This window comes from Leopardus geoffroyi, chromosome A1 (genome assembly GCF_018350155.1).
Source record: "Leopardus geoffroyi isolate Oge1 chromosome A1, O.geoffroyi_Oge1_pat1.0, whole genome shotgun sequence".
In the NCBI taxonomy this organism is placed as follows: domain Eukaryota; kingdom Metazoa; phylum Chordata; class Mammalia; order Carnivora; family Felidae; genus Leopardus; species Leopardus geoffroyi.
Window position 1 is genome coordinate 24,581,673 of NC_059326.1, and position 16,699 is coordinate 24,598,371.

Sequence of the window (16,699 nt, forward strand, 5' to 3'; positions counted from 1 at the left end):
AGAGAGCTTTTACTTTTTTTTAACTTTTTTTAATGTCTATTTTTGAGAAAGAGACAGACAGAGCGCAAGTGGGGGAGGGGCAGAGAGTGAGGGAAACAGAATCCTAAGCAGGCTCCAGGCTCTGAGCTGTCAGCACAGAGCCCAACCAGGGCTCAAACCCACGAACCGTGACATCATGAGCTGAGCTAAAGTCAGACGCTTAACAGACTTAGCCACCCAGGTGCCCCATCTGGAAAACTCTTAAATCAGTGTCAGGACTCTTGCACAGGGCAGACAGCTGCAAGGCAAGCCCTCCTCTGAGGCCTCACCCACTCCTTCCCACCCTCCAATCCTGAAGCCAAAAACCAGTCTTGGTCCCCAGACTCCTGGCCTCGTCTTGGTCCCCAGACTCCTGACCTGAATACATAGTGTGGCACTGGAACACAGTTCCCCATCCTTTACTGGGAGGATCCTGGACTCATTCTTCTCATCAGCCTTGTCCCTCACAGGATTTCTCTGTCCTGATAAAATCAAATCAGACCTAAGAACACTGTTATATTGCTAGCTGAATAGAAATCACATAAAAACTCAGAAGACCTTGTCTTGGCTCAACCGTCCTATAGCAACATAACCCAAGGAAAACCATTTCACCCTCTAATCTGGGTTTCCTCACTACATAGAATTTGGCTCTACGTAGAGCTGGAATAATAAATCCCACCTACTGCACCATCTTCCAAAGACTGCCAAAGAGTATCAGTAATGCTTCCACACAGTGAAAGCACGTATACTCAAGCATTCTGGATATTAAAATCATTTTATAATGTCACAAAATTTCCAGGAGTTTAGGTTTTTTGTGCTTTAAAAAATTGAATCTCGGGGCGCCTGGGTGGCTCAGTCGGTTAAGCGTCCAACTTCGGCTCAGGTCATGACCTTGAGGTCCATGGGTTCGAAGCCCCATGTTGAACTCTGTGCTGACAGCTCAGAGCCTGGAGCCTGCTTCGGATTCGGTGTCTCCGTCTCTCTCTGCCCCTCTCCTGCTTTTGTGCTCTCTCTCTCTCAAAAAATAAATAAATGACCATTTTTTTAAAAACCTGAATATCTTTTCTAAATATAATAGAGTATAAAAATAATGGCAAAGGTCAATGCCAGGCACTGAACTAAGTAAGCACTTTACACGTATATTCGTTCACTTACTCCTCACGATAATTCTGTGATTGTTATCCCTCATTTTATGCTGAAGAAACGGAGTCAAGGGAGGTTAAATACTCGCCACATCCTGGTGGAGCTAGGACTAAGACCCAGCCACAGTGTGCTCTTAGCCCGTATGCTAATAATATGCCAACAACTTTCAACTATTTATTTTACTGAAGAAAACGGTCCTGCACCTTCCCTCAGGAACCGCCACAGCCCTGAGGGGTAAAGAGCATTTTCACTTCTAACAAATCACAAACCTGAAGTTCAGTGAGATTCAGGAACTTGCTTCAAAATCCTAAACTTAATAAATTGAGAAGATAATACATAAAAAATATAAAAATTTTGGAGAGAAGTATTAAAAAAATTTTTTTAATGTTTATTTTTGAGAGAGACAGAAACAGACTACAAGCCAGGGAGGGGCAGAGAGAGAGAGGGAAACACAGAACCTGAAGCAGGCTTCAGGCTCTGAGCTGTCAGCACAGAGCCCGATGCAGGGCTCAAACTCACGAACCGAACCGTGAGATCATGACCTGAGCCAAAGTCAGAGGCTTAACTGACTGAGCCACCCAGGCACCCCTGGGAGAGAAGTGTTTAAATTCCTGCCGGGCCAGCCCCTCCCTTGTGGAGTCCCAGAGCAGACACTCTGACTTGGGCCAACCAAACCCCCCCCTACCGGTGGGAAGGAGCACCCACGGACCCAGGGACCTGGAGGAGGGGAGGGAAACCTTCTGGCACTCAGTCAGAAAGGATAAAAGGAGAGGGAATTATCCCCATGAGGAGGGGGCTTCATTCACAGCCTGATGCCAAGATCTCCAGATTCAGAACTTCATGTCACAACTAACGCCGCATTTTTCCAAAGAAACAATGAGAAACCACCATTAATATGAAGGCCCATCGCTGCCAGGGTTAAATAGACGGTTGGCGGGAGAACCAAACCACCACTTACTGCTTTATTTCCACAGGAAAATGTATTCCAAGAAAAACACTGCAATGAAAGACCGCTGCGGGCCTCCAGTTTGTAGGCCGGGGACTGTCCAACACGCCTTTCAGTATTTGGAATCCCATCTACCTGGGGCCCATGCATGCCCCCCAAACCACATGCAGTAAAATCCTGAACTAATGTATTTCATCTTTAACCACTATTAGTTATATATCTTATTCTCCCTGGTTTTAAACCATACGTTATAAAGATTTCACAGTAGTTTTTGGTCTTTTAGCGACCGTCCATGTGGTGGGTCCAGAAAAGTGTGACCTGAGAATTCTATGAAGGGTAGGAGTTCTTCCATCTATGCCGGGGTAGCCTCCTGGCTCCACAGAAACAGCCCTTTGGTGTCAGGCTGTGAGACTCTGCCTTGGTCCAGGAGCCTACCCACCGCCCTCCTGTGTGACCTTGGGCCTCAGTGTCCTCAGTCATTGAATGAGGGAGAGATGTGAATGGATGTTTTCCAGATATCTAAACTCCCTCTTCAAGCCACAGTCGTCAAGAAAGGCATTTCAGAAGCAGATGAACGGGAACCAGACACAGGAGGTCAGGAGGAATCCAGATAACAGCTAGAAGAGTTAGGGAGTTCCTACTATAGTTAGAACACTTAGCAAGAATTAAATGAGGCCATACCTAGAGTACACATATTTAATACATAGGTTTACATATAAAGCACTAGGGTCAACATCTGGCACAGAGAAAGCACTTGATAATGTTCTGGTATCCATATAATTATTGTCCTCACAATAGCTCTACTAAATACATATTATTCCCATTCTGCCGGTGAGGGCACCGATGCTCAGGGTTTAAGCTATCTGGTCAGATCCGAGATGATGGATTAAAAGTACAGGGACTAACAGTGGGCCATGAGCAGGAACAAGAGGACAGAACAGTCCCCTGATGTAGATCTAGCACTTTCTGTGATAGGCATGGAGGGCACATATAAAAATAAAGGAAAGGAAAAAAAAAAAAAAAAAAAAAAAGAACCCTGCCTAGCCAGACCTTCCAGGCCAATAAAGGCAGAGAAACCACTTAAACATGGGAAAAGTACCAAAGGAAGCAGGTAATAATTAGCCAAAAATGCCATAAGGAAATACTGCAAAGGCGCCTTGGGGTCATGTATGATTCAGGGCTCAGATCTGCAAGGAGGGCTGGCGGGGAGACTGTGGAGCCTGGGGAAGGCCTGGGGATCTGCCGAAATGAGAGTGGGAGAAAGAGAATCCTACAGGGCAGGCAGGAGGGGGAAGTGAGGGAAATGGCCTGGAAAAGCTAAATGAAGGCCATGTAGAGGAAAGTCAAGTCAGACAGTCTGCAGCTGACGCCCTTCTCTAACTTGTCACTGTTGCCTGCAGAGATAACGTGAGTCAAATCAGCTACGCTGATGGAACCAGGTCAGACATACTGATGTCACTCCTAACACTGAATGGCATGAACATCAAAAACACAAAAGGATATTAGAGGAATACGCTGTGTAGCAAAACACCATGTCTGGCACTGCAGGGGTCAGCTGTCAAAAGCAAGGCCACCGAAGAAACCAGAGGATTAAAAAACTTAAGATGGGGTCGTTTCCTGCCCATGCAGGGACAACAGTGAAGAGGAAACTCAAGACTCACTGAGCTGAGAGGTCATGGCCCTATTCATCTCTCAAGGTCTTAGGACCCCCCTCCAGCAAAAAGATTGAGGAAACACAGCCCAAGGAAGAAAAGCAAGCATCAAGGAAGATTCCAAACCCACAGAGCCTGATCCTGGTAACCAAAATGCCCTGGAAGGGTCTTGGGAACTGTAAACGGACAGCATATGAACAGAAGAGCAGCAATTTCTCATCACAGAAAAATACATTATATTTGTCATGTAAATCAAATATCGTTCTTCTCTACTTCGTTTTTGTTTCCCCTTACCTATATCCTCCTTGGTGGCCGAAAAAGGAGGATACGGTTGGGGAAAACTATGAACACAGACAGCAGTCTGATTATAAAAGCATTTCTCCTCTATTGCATTGCTGGAGTATGCAAGAGAAACCAAATTCTCACAGTTCGTCAACTTTCTGTTCATGTAAACAATCTCACTTTATTTCTGAATTACTTTGTGGGAACAGATGGTTTCCAAATGCATGACTTCTTACTACAGTATATGGAAGCAATACTACCGAACTCTTAAATTAAGATGAAAACACAGGCATGCTTCCAGCTTGTCTATATTGGTAGACCTAGTTTTCCCAAACTAAGGCTTATGTGGAATTCTGACCTTTTTTTTGTTTTGTTTTTTGCTGATTTTTTTCTTTGGGTTGAACAATTCCCATCTTATAGAAAAAAAACAAAAACAAAAACAAAAAACCTGTCTGAAATATCACAGCAACTGCAAATTTTGGAATTCTGGTGGGAAAAAAAAACAAAAAACCAGGAGTATCTGTAACAGAAGCCTCTAGACTTCCTCCTACAGGTTACATATAAATAAAGGCATCAGGTATGTAAATATATAGTTGGGTTTTATGCCTTATATCCCTAAACGTTTTATGATAGATTATAATATTATAATTTGAAATAATCACTGCAATTAACACCAAATTGCCTTAATCCTTAACAACTGACTCAGTCACTGGAAGAGTTCACAAATTAGTGGCATTACCAGATCTAAGCCCAGGGCAGTTTCTCCTGATGTATCTCTCAGGCAGAAGACTCCTTTTCCAAAACACGAAACCAAATCTGGAAAGGAGTGTCACAAACAGGTTTTTGTGAGGCTTACACAAGAGTTCAAGTTATGTGGCCTGACTGGTGAGCCCACTGCCAGGTACCGTAAGTTGAGTTAATAGCATTTCTGTTATTTGAATTACCGAGTCTCTGGAAAAACATAATCGGTACAGCACCTGGAGGGGTGGGGGTGACTTCTGGAGAGAACTGAGTAAGAGAAAGTAAATGCTGCCCCTCTAAACACAAAATATCTATCTATCTATCTATCTATCTATCTATCTATCTTTCTATCATCCATCTACTACCTATCTATACCTTTATGTATATTTATTTTGCATATTTTTATATTTCTGTATATTTATACAGAAAAATAGACATAAAGGGAAATGTAGGCAAGTACACACAAAGAGGGGAAAAAACTTATGTTTAAAAACAAGCAATGACAAAGCTAAGTATCAGGACAGAAAAAGTCTTTGGACACCCCAGAAGGACAAGAGTAAAAGGAAATTGACCTCTGAACTTCAAAAGGCCTTTACCCTTGACATGCTTACCACAAAAGAATGTCTAAACCACAGCATGAAAAAATTGAAGTTTGCCATAGAACTCAAAAAAAAAAAAAAAAAACTTTTAGTCAATAATTTGAGTAAAAACTTTTAAGTGGTGAGGTGCCCAATTTTGGCCTAATGACCTATACTCACCAAAAATCAAATACGATGTCGCCGTGACGGACAAACTATCCAGTGGGATCATTTCAGTGATGAAGGTCAAACCCTGGGCCATTTCTTCATAAAGTGGCACAGACTAAAAATTCCCGGAGGTTGTGTGGCCTATAATCGTACGCTATTCTTCTAGAAACTTGATTAGTGTGCTCCTGTCTCTTCAATAAAGAGCAGCCTCTAAGGCAAGCACTGAGAATAGCAACGTGTTTGTGGAGACCGTCTCTGCCACACAGAGACACACGTAAGAGCACATAGGGATGGGATTCGAAGCCGCCATATACGTGGAGTTCTGGATGTCCTAAAAGCTTTCACCATTAGAAGCCCTCTACGCCTTAACAAGGAAGGAACTGATCAACAGAAGACAACATACTGTGAAGGAAAGGCTGTGAATGATCATTTATGAATGGAGAAGTATTTGGAATATGGGTAATGAGTACAGACATTTATATGAGAGTGACTACAACAAATGGCAGCTACGGCAATAATAAATCCAATACGACAGCAGAAAAACAATGTGAAACCAGATGTAACTATCAAAGCAGGTACGTTTTAAGAAGACACATGATTTCCAAAGTTCGTCATGCGTGTAATGAAAAGTCTTTGTGGCCCAGTTTATGGAACAGAGCGTGTTCTTGAGAATACATAGATTGCTTTATCAAGTCCCGTGTGAATTCCAGCGACTAAGAGAGCGCTGATATCCCAAGGATTTGGTTGCTGGAGGATGGGAGTGGGGGTGTCAGCATTCAGCAGATAAGCCTGCCCACAGATCTCAGAGAAGAGTCTCTGAGTCCATACAGACATTTCAGAGAGCTAGCTCACACAGACTAGGGTGTTAGTCCCACAGGCTGACAAATCCCAGGCCTCAGCCATCTCCAGAGTCCTCAAATAAAAGGTCCCAAGAACCCTGCTCTCTGTTAGATCATTACATGGTGACAGTGGGGAGGGAGGACATGACCAGAGGCACAGGCTTAAATGCTCTCTCCTTCTGTTTTATGCACAGATCTTAGAGCATCAGGTTCTCACTCCCCATCACAGAAACATCTTTTCGACCGCAGAAAGCTCATGGGTACTTCTATCCAAAACCAATCCATCCTACAAAACCTCACCCAAACCCTGCCTCTGCTCTGAAAGTTTTTCCAAACCAGCCTAACTGGGAAAACCTTTTCTTCTGAATTTCGCAGACAACGTCTATCTATGCTATTCAGCATCTCCCTTTGATCTGCTTTGAGGCTCCCGCAACTTCCTGAACTATTACCTAACTTCTCATGCATTCCTGTCTTGTCTTCACCTTGCAATCTCCTACACATTCCGCATGGGCACATACAGGACACAGAGAGTCATTTTTTTATGCCAGACTTCTATATTCCTGCCTGAGTAGGCTCTCCGTTTCCCGTCCGGTGTTTCCTGCTTCCAAATGCCTCGAAAAGATACTGCCGTGATATACTCTGCCCTCTCCTTAATGACACCAGTTTTTACCAACTGTCTGTCCATCAAGTCCAAGGGCTTGCTTTTTATTTTCTAGCACCTCCTGCAATCGATCTGAGACAGACACGTTCTTTTCTTACTCCTCTTTTCAATTCGTGTTTTCTCAGTCATATTCCACACCATCTTGAACTTCTCATCCCAAAATGACACACTTAATAAGTCAGCAATTGGGGGTTAAAAAGTTCACTTTCCTGATGCACGTATCTGTGTCCTTTTTTATCAGGCCCAGTTCTATGCTTCAGTTTGTATTACCAATCACCCTTTGTGCTCTTACTGTTGCAAACCACCTCAAGTCACCTTAAATCAACGCAGCATGACTATTTCTAAGACAGGGATACTATATTTATACTATAAATCTTCCTACTCATTCTGCAAAATCAATGTCCTCATTTCTCTCCCGATCCCCCTCCAGATAGAACGGGGACTCCATTATGAAGGGACACACAGATTCTCTGATGGTCACGGCTGTATCCCTGGTGCCTAGAACAGCGCCTGACCTTTAGAGGTGCTTGGTAGGTACCTGGGGAATGAATGTTGGCTGAATGAACCTCCAAACAGCCTCCGGGATTCTGCTCCTTCCACCTCTTCTCTGCTTCACAGGAAAATGGTCAAGCACATCAATGCCAAAGTGAAACCATCAGGGTCTAATCACTGGCTCACCATCTAACCAGGGGTATGATCTTGAGCACAGTACCTGACATCTCTCAATCGCAATCTCCCCAGCTGGAAATGAGGATACGAGCAGGATTCCAGTGAGGACTGAGCAGGATAGTGCCGATAAAGGACTCGGCACACGGCAAAGCCGAGCGCTAATCGCGGCTCTTCTGCTCACACTTCTCCCGTTCAGCCAATGTCACCTCTGCCACCACACCTGCACAGCTCAGCCTTTCTCTTTCTCACCTGCAGAAAGACTAAATTCTGACAACAAAACTATTCTGACTCAAATATGAGTAAATCAGTAGGCTCAAAGTGAGGGCTTGGGAGGTTTTTTTCCCCTGTGAAAAATACGTAGGCACTTTAGTGACACAGCTTAGATACCTATCTACTCAGTGGCCCAGGGCCCCTATGTTTCTGCACGTGTATCTCAGTTTCCAACTCCGTTCAGGTCGGCTACATTGCCCCAGAGTGCAGTTCTGCATACGGGGCTGCCAGAAGAGGTAGTTTTACAAGGAGTAAACCAAATGGCCTGTATTATACAACCCAACAGTGAGAAAAGGCTTTCTGTGTCACTCCCTGTTTTACAAAACTTATGAGAAGGTACACTTTACAAGCTTGGGTCTTGAAGAATCTTCATGTGCCATTCTGATTTCAAGAGCTGTTCTGAAAAGTAAATATTAGCCCAGGAAAAACCACTTTCTTTATCATACGCATTACTCCTCTTACTCTGCACTCTGCTAGAACACCGTGCAAACCGGGGGTGACTTTAACTCTTGCTTTATTTTGATTTTTGCTTTCCCAAATAAAGAACGGTGACCAGTAAATATTTCTTTAGAACAAAGGGCAGAATGCATTTGGTTCACAGCCAGCTGTTGACCTGAGGCAAAGATGTTTTGCCAGAAGCAACCCCTGAATACACCGGGGTACTCAAATTTCACCTGAAATGGCTGGCTACCTTAAATACGCTTTATCTTTTCTGGCATGTCTGAAGTTTCTACAAATTTTGGTGACATTCCCTGGCCCATAACTAACGTTGCATTTTTTGTTGTTGCTGTTGGGAAATTAACGTTAAGACTCTGAGTCTTAACTAGAGTTTTCTGAGCATTAAACATGCAAGGGAGGGTCATAATTAAAAACTGGCAAAGCTCACAACCCAAGTTCACCACAAGCAAAAACAGAGAGGAGAACAGGAATGCTGTTGAGCATTTACCTCACATGGCAAGGTCTTAACTGAACAAGATGGTCCCTGCTTTTAAAAGCATGGGTCTCAAAGAAATGCCAACTCAGCAGACACATCACGTTCATTCAGCTTTGGGAGTAACCGTCTGCATAACTAAAGCCGGGGAGCAACTTTCAAGCCCCCCTACTGAAGGTACAAACATATATTATTGGTCATGCCAGCTCCATATCCAGTCCTTCCCTATAGTCTCTGGTATACTGTACTATAGCAAAAGGGAAGTAGAACTGAACAGATTTTTTTTAAGTTAATGATTCAGGCAATTCTTGGAATAACTTCCACTTGAGAAAAATGTAACCAAGAGGTCCCATCAAAAGACTCCCCAGCTGCTGACAGCTCAACTCTGGAAATTCCCTCCCAAATCACAAAGCGTAATGACCCTCAAGAGCCTTTTCTGCCTCCAGCGAACTTGGAATTTTTTCTAAATATTCATTAGGACGCTCAATAAATGTTTACTGAATTGAAGTCAAAAACAAAAAGCAAGCACTGGAAACGTAAGCTCCTAAAGCCTTGCCCCCTTGCCCAGCCCCCGCTTCCCCCATGAGAGGAAACTGGGAGATCTGGAGCTGAGAGTTGAGCCAACCAGTATCCAAGGGGTCTGACACTCGGCCCAGGAGGTGATGACAGCCAGGAGGGCTGGGCAGTGGTTCCAAAATGGGGCACCCACTGCGCTGGGAAATGTTGGGCGCTTGCCAAGATACAAAGCCTCCCCGGGGGAGCTGAACCGGATGGTCGGAAACCAAGGCCCGAATCGAGTTCCACCACCCTCCTTCCTGTTTATAGATCCCGCTCCAGTGACTCCAGCTACCAAAGAGAAAGCAGACGTCTCAGAAATATGTCAATACATGACATAACTTGAAAAGAGCTGGCTGCTCATTGGCGCGAGTTACAACTTGTCGGGCTCACACAGGAAAACCGGCTCACTTTAATTACTTTTCTTTTAATATGCCTTGCCGTCCCGTCCCGGGCCCCCGCAAAGATCGGGTTACTGGGAACTAGGGGGCCTCGGCGGGGCGACCAAACGGTGTGGGCGGTTAGCTAGGGGCAAGGAACGCGGGAGCCCAGCCGACCGCCGGCGCAGTGGCTGCCCCTTCCGAGTCGCGACAACCGGCTGCGGCTCTTCCCTCGCACAGGCGCAGAAACAGGAAGCCTGGCACCTCCTCGCAGTCTGCACCAAGTCGCCCGGCCGCTCGCTGATGTCGCGAGGGGGCCTAGCGGCACCGCGCCGCTGCCCTGGGGTTGGCCCCGGGAGCGCCACCTTTGTCTGGGTTTTCCCGTCCGACCGGCGACGCCGGGACGCAAGGAGCGCTTGCCCAGGTCGGAAGCGCGGACGCGGCGCTCGGCTTCCCCCGCCCGGCGCTGGGGCCCGGGAAGCCGACGCGGCCGCCCCAAACCTCCCGCTTCCACGGCGCGCTCGCGGCGCACCCGCCAGTGCCTGCCCGGCCGCCACTGCCCCGCGGGGACCCGCGCGCTCTCGGGCGCCGCCGCGACCGGGCGCACCCCGGCTCTCCCGGCGCCGCGCCGCAGGCCGCCCGGCGAGGCGGTGGCCACCGTGCCCTCGGCGGGGCCCACCTCTCCGACGCCCACGCGTGCCCCTTACCCGGGAGAGCACCGGCCAGAGGACCCCCAGCGAGGCCACATCTCAGACTGGCCGCCGCGGGGGGATGGCGCGACAGCCCGTCACCCACACCCCCTGCCTGCCTCTCGCCCCTTTCTCACCTGCCTGCACCGTGTCCGAGAGGTCGTGCCCGGGGGCCGCGGTCCGGGGAAATTCCTTCAATTTCCTGGCGCTGAGGTTCAACCCCCCGGAATTGGCCGCTTCCTCCAGCGCGCGCTCCAGCCCCCGGTTCAAGGGCAGGTTGAAGCCCCCGCTGCCGCCGCCGCCGCCGCCTCCTCCCCCGACCCCGCTGTTGGCTCCCGTTCCTCCGTGGTGCTGATGGTGGTGGGGATGGTGGTGGGGATGATGATGTGGGTGCAGAGGAGCCACCGAGAGGGCAGGGACGAAAGGTTGGGGTTCGCTTCCCGGCGTCGCCATCTTCTCCCGGGCCCCCCCCACCCCGCCCCGCCGCTCCTGCGGGGGGGGTCACAGCGCTCCCCCGGGAGGGGGAGACGGCAGCGCGGGCCGAGTCCCTGCAGTGCCCCACCGAAAGATCGTGGAAGAGGGGAGGAGGGTGTGGCAGGCGCGCCGAACCGGGGCAGTCGGGGAGGCGGCAGTGGCAGCTCGGTCTCGAAGGTTTCCTGTCCCCGGGAAGCTAAGGACTGCGGCGGCGGCGGCGGCGGCGGCGGCAGGCAGCGCGCATGTGTCTCCTCCCGCCCTTGCTCCCTCCTCTCGGCGGCTCTCCCCTCCTCCGCGGTGCCGCGCCGCGCCGCCCGCTCTCTCCTCCTCCTTCCCCAAGCTGTCAGTCCAGCTCGGAGCCTTCCTCCGCTCGGATCCCGGCCGGCCCCCGCGGCTTCGCTGCGCTCCGCCCGGCAATGCGGGTGCGTCAGGGGGGCCGGACCCCTGCAGCGGGTCACCTTGGTTTAGACGCCGAAGGCCCCTGGGGTTCTTTTCGCTGCCCAGGGTATCTTGGGAGACCGGAGGTTTTAGGAAGTCTCAGAAGACGCCAGCGAGGCAATAAATGGGGTTTGAAATACAGTGAGATCATGGGGAGGTGAAAGGTTATGATCTCAAATTTGCGAACTACTCTGCCTCTCTGAGCCGAAGTTCCCCGACAGGCAGTTTTTCACTGTGGGGTCAGACCAACAGCTCCTGGCATCGGAGCACCTACAAGGAACCAACGGTGGTCTAAGTAGTTTACAAATTAATCTCGTTAATCCGGGGATCCCATGAGCGGAAAAATCGTTTCCCAGACTACAGAGGAAGTTAAGAAACTTGTCTAAGGCCACCCGTGCAGTCAGAGGCGGAGCTGGATGCGAACTTGCAGCCCTTGGACTGTAGGGTTGGCCTCCTTCCTATGTACTCCCAGACTGGAGAAGAGACAAGAGTAGGGTAGGTTTTCTGAGCGATGGGGGAAAACTACAGACACAGAAAGGAAGGAAAGACTTTCAAAGTGAGGGCAGTTTTCATGGCAGACAGAATCCATTGTCACAGGAGGGCTGACTAGGGCTGACTGAGCCCCAGAGTTGGATGGTGCAGGGAAAGATAAGAAACCGGTGGCCCCAACTAGCCAGTAACTCAGCACATTTTGAGCCTGTTCACAGGTGCCCTCAAAGTGTCCTCGTGACGCTTCTTGCTGCCTCCAAAGGACATGGGGACTGACATGTACAAATGCACCTTCTGCCCAGACCAAGGCTAACACACCAGTGGCGACAGAACATCTGACACCTTAGGGCGGACCAGGTGAAGACTGATAAAGCCCCACTCCTTTCCGGAGTTTCAAGTCTAGCTCTCTGGGGCCTTTATTTGTGCGAGATAACCAAGTCTTGATGGTCCCTATAAGCGACTTGGCTAGGAGAGGTGAGAATACATGTACAAAAATACTACAACCTGGGGGATAGGTGAGCCCATCTTTTAAATGGTAGTTCGGAAAGATGATGGCCTAGATAACAGGCTGGAACTTGTGACTTCATGTACTCGGCATTAAAGTACGACATGATCTATGTCACTTGCATTGACTGCATGCACAGTCGACCCTTAAATCCTACAGGATTCTAGGTGGAGTCAAACAAATATCCTTATCTCATCGGAGGAGACAAGCGCCACCTGCTGGTTTCCTCTCCCAACTTCCTCTCTCACCACCTCTTTTTTTCCCCTCAACCTCCTTCCTAGACGTTTAAAAACCAGGCTTGAAAATAATAATAATAATAATAATAATAATAATAATAATAATATAATAATAATAATACATGGATAAAAGAACACTTACATCACTTCTAAAAACTGACCTACCTTCCCCTTTCTTCACGGTCTTTCCCCGATTGATGAGTGAGAAACAGACACAGAAAAAATTTTCAATTAATACCTTCAGCTGAGACCAGGTGGTAAGGCTGTGTGATTAGTATGCAAGGTATGAGTGAGGACATCCAGCAAATTGCAAATTTAGTTCAGACCACAAATTGTGGGGATGCACCATATAGAGCATCATTTGTTGTTGTTTTTTTAAGACCGCAGATTCTTTTTTAGAGGAAATGATAGAATAGGAATTCAGGATTTGTTTTTTAACAAGTGATGGATCCTCATGTTAGGTTCACCAAGTTATTATAGTTTGCTTTTTCTTCTACAGATTACAAAGTGTAAACCCCTTAGGGGAGGGACCCATTCATCTTTGTAATTCCCACCCCATATCTAGAATAGTACTTTGTGTATGATGAGTGCACAATGAATATTAGTAACTAAGCATTGCACAACAGGCCAATTGTACAATAAACCTATCTATTGCACAATCGACAGCTTACCATTTGTTGATATGTCTTTCAAATTATGTTCCTGAATGAAGGAGTTTTTCCTTCAATTGGAGGAGAGTACTTGACCTTTAAAACTGACCTTGATTATTTGTAAACATTCAAGAACTTGACAAGCTATTTCCTCTTGTTATCTTGCTTCTCTATTTTCTCAATAAGATGGACATATCTGTTTTGTTATTATACTCTTTTTTACATCTTCTGAAAATACCCTCTTCCCATTCACACTCCCCACTCCATACATACAATTCTTTGATAGTAGCCGTGCTATAACATTGACCCCCCGGTGGTCGTCTTGATTAGTCCAGAAGTGGACTTCTGACCAAATGACAGAGCACCCAGGGGATAAGAGGATCATGATTATGTTCAAACCCTGGATTCTGACTGTTCCTGATTTTCATCTTTAGTTTCTATGAGATATCTAGTATATTTTCAATGCATTCTGTTGTTCACCTAAGTCAATTTTATTTGGTTTTCTGTCAGTGCAACCAAGAGTTCTAATTAATATATTTGATTTACCATATTTTAGTCTTTATGTCCCCTTGTTTTTCTGTATAACCTCATTTTGGGATGGTCCACAAATAATCGTGTAGAAACTATTTGGATAATGTCAGCAGATTGTTTTCATGCTTTGTCTTCAGTACCTTTCAATCATTTTACAAAGTTAACAGAATTCAAATGATTGAGAAAATGGGGGAAATAGAAATACTCTCAGATTAAAATATTGGCTATTAGGAGTAAACTAATCAGTTTCATCAACAAATCAAAACATTCAGAATTAAAAAAAAAAAAAAATTCCTCTTGTGCTTAGAAAAGATCCCAGACTCTTCCACATTTAAAACCCAACTCTTTTATTCCTGCCTGAAAAATAGAGCCATGGACACGCTTATAAAACTCAAACTTATTAAGAACAGCAGATAGATTTGAGCAGGGCTCTTTGGCCTATACTTCTCAGAAAACCACCAAGAATTCTCTTTTGGTGGGAACTCAAAGCGTTTGCTGAAGAGACGGTCACAGTCACCCAGGTTTGTCCCTCACAGTCCTGACTGTCCCCTCCAACCATAGCTAATTAGGTAAAAGGGGCTGACACAAGATCCAGTCAGCCCCAAGCAGGGGAGTTCCCTGTCAGACTCTCCTGAAAATTTAAGCAAAACACACAATGACCACAGTCACAACAGCAGTCCTTGACAGCCAGAGTCAGGACTTACTCACATCCTTTTACCCTGATATCCTCCAACCTCTCGGCCTCAGTTTCCTCTTTCTTAAGAAAGGAGCAAGAATATTCCCTGCTTAACACCACCCTTTTTGTTACTCCTTCCACATGATCTCATACTTAAGTATTCTCTTTGTACTGTGTCAGTAAGTATTTATTCAGTAAATGCTTATCTGGAAATGACCAGAGTGTGTTGTATTCATTCATTTGTAAGTACATCAAGGACAGAGCTCAGGCCTTTTTTTTCTCTAGAAGATTCAATAAATAACGTTGTCTGAGACGTTTGTATATTCTAAGGCAACCAATAACACCAACATGAATTTCTCTAAAGATAATAATACTATCTCGGACATGTTTAGGAGATTCTTCCAGCATACCAAAACACCAATCTGAACCAGTTGGTCAGTGACAAAGTGAACCTAGCAAAATGAGAAAAATTAGGACAATGTACCAGGTTTTTCATAAAGCTGAATGCATTTGATTTCAAGAATCAAACGTAAATGTTGGACGGTGTGTACATGTGGGATGGTGCCTTTATTTTTTTCAAACAATGCTAATGATGAATTCTAGGCAAATAAGTTTATTCTCACTTGGGGAAAAAAATGGTAGGCGACTAGAGTCAGCTTTCAGATTAAGTTTTTTAAAGTTACGTACTGTGAAATCAAAGCACCTACAAACGACTTCCAGAATTTATCATAAGTCTGAAAAGAGGATATTGCCTGCCTTTGATTTTGAAATATTTCACAGCTGCCTATTGTCTGGATTCAGCTTTTTTGCCCTCTTCACTCCAACCCACTAACACAAATCCTCAATCCCCTCATAGGGGCTCATTTTTACTTCTCACGGAGAAAAACAGCAGCAGCCACTACCGTGTGGCCAGACCCTACCCTGCCTCTTTCTCCCGTTTTCTCCCAGGCTAAAGCAGAGCCCCGGCTCCTAGACCAGGGAGATTTTATTTCCATTCTCCTTTCCACTTCCATTCCTGTTAAATAAAAAAAACACAAAATCTGGGCCATGAAGATAAGATTCTCAAAGAGGCTGCCTTCTAGAACATTCCCTGAATGCCAACAGAGGAGTTATCCAGGAATGAACGAATTAATAGGCTTTAATCTTTGTTCCGTTTTCATAAATATAGTTATTTCATTTCATAAAAATGCCAATTTTGTGTGATTTTTTAAATTATTTTTAAGCAATATGTTATAAATTACGTACATGAAATATCATAACCAACAGTGTGGCAAGAAGACAATATTCTGACCTAGAACTTCAGAGAGATTAATAGCATTTTGAAAGAGCCTGTGTGGGAAAGAAAGCTTGGACCACCCAGGGTGTGAAGCTGATAGTGAGGAAAAGAGTTTTTTAGGCTTAATTACGTTGATATCGAAGGAGGGGGAAATGTCAGTGACCAATAACTGGCCCTCAGGTCCTGTCAGAAGTTTCTCAAGAGGGGACCAGAGGAAGAGCCACTGGAAAATAAGGATTGAAGACAACCAGCTATATTTTGATACATGTATTTTTGAGTAACTGGTCTTTTGAAGATGTGAATGTAAATATTCGATTATAGATGCTATTAGATAATATGTTCACTGTGCTTGGTGCCCCTAAATATTTCACCCATGTATTATACTGGGTGTTATTGGTTTATAATATAATGACATATTATGTTATTGGCGTGTAATACAGTGGTCTCCCCTTATGTACGGTTTTGCTTTCTGTGGTCTCAGTTACGTGTGGTCAACCACGGTGTGGAAGCGGATAGTCCTCCAGACATATCATCGGAAGGTCAATAGGGATAATCTCTCTCCTGACGGTATCTATAATGCATCACCGTTAAACAGATCAAAATTTACCTCCAAGTCAATATTTAAAATGATGCCAAGCGTCACGAATGTAGCACCTCCTCAGCAAATGCCATTCCAGGCCTGCTGTTCATTAGGTGGGTTTTAAAAGAACAAAAGAACGTCTTCCTATTTGTACTTAAGGTACTGCGCATCTAACGACAACAGTAATTTCTATGTTCCCCAAAGGCAGTTTTTAAGACTCTTGATGTCATTACAGGGATATTTTCCAAAGGCAGGGCTGTCATTACTGTCTAGTCAGTTGCAGAACTAGAGAGTGTCTCCCAGAGGAGCTGTTCTCCCTGGA

The 16,699-nt window shown here is 45.8% G+C and overlaps 1 protein-coding gene across 5 annotated transcripts in view; it reads right to left on the minus strand.

Moving 5' to 3' along the window:
* LRCH1 (leucine rich repeats and calponin homology domain containing 1) overlaps positions 1-11,264 on the minus strand; it is a 202,981-nt gene extending 191,717 nt beyond the window's left edge. For all 5 annotated transcript variants that reach the window (XM_045476397.1, XM_045476365.1, XM_045476376.1 and 2 more), the window contains exon 1: positions 10,660-11,264. In XM_045476397.1, coding sequence (XP_045332353.1) covers positions 10,660-10,975 — 316 coding nt within the window. In that variant the 5' untranslated portion in view covers positions 10,976-11,264. The remainder of the gene's footprint in view (positions 1-10,659) is intronic.
* Between the last annotated feature and the right edge of the window lie 5,435 nt (positions 11,265-16,699).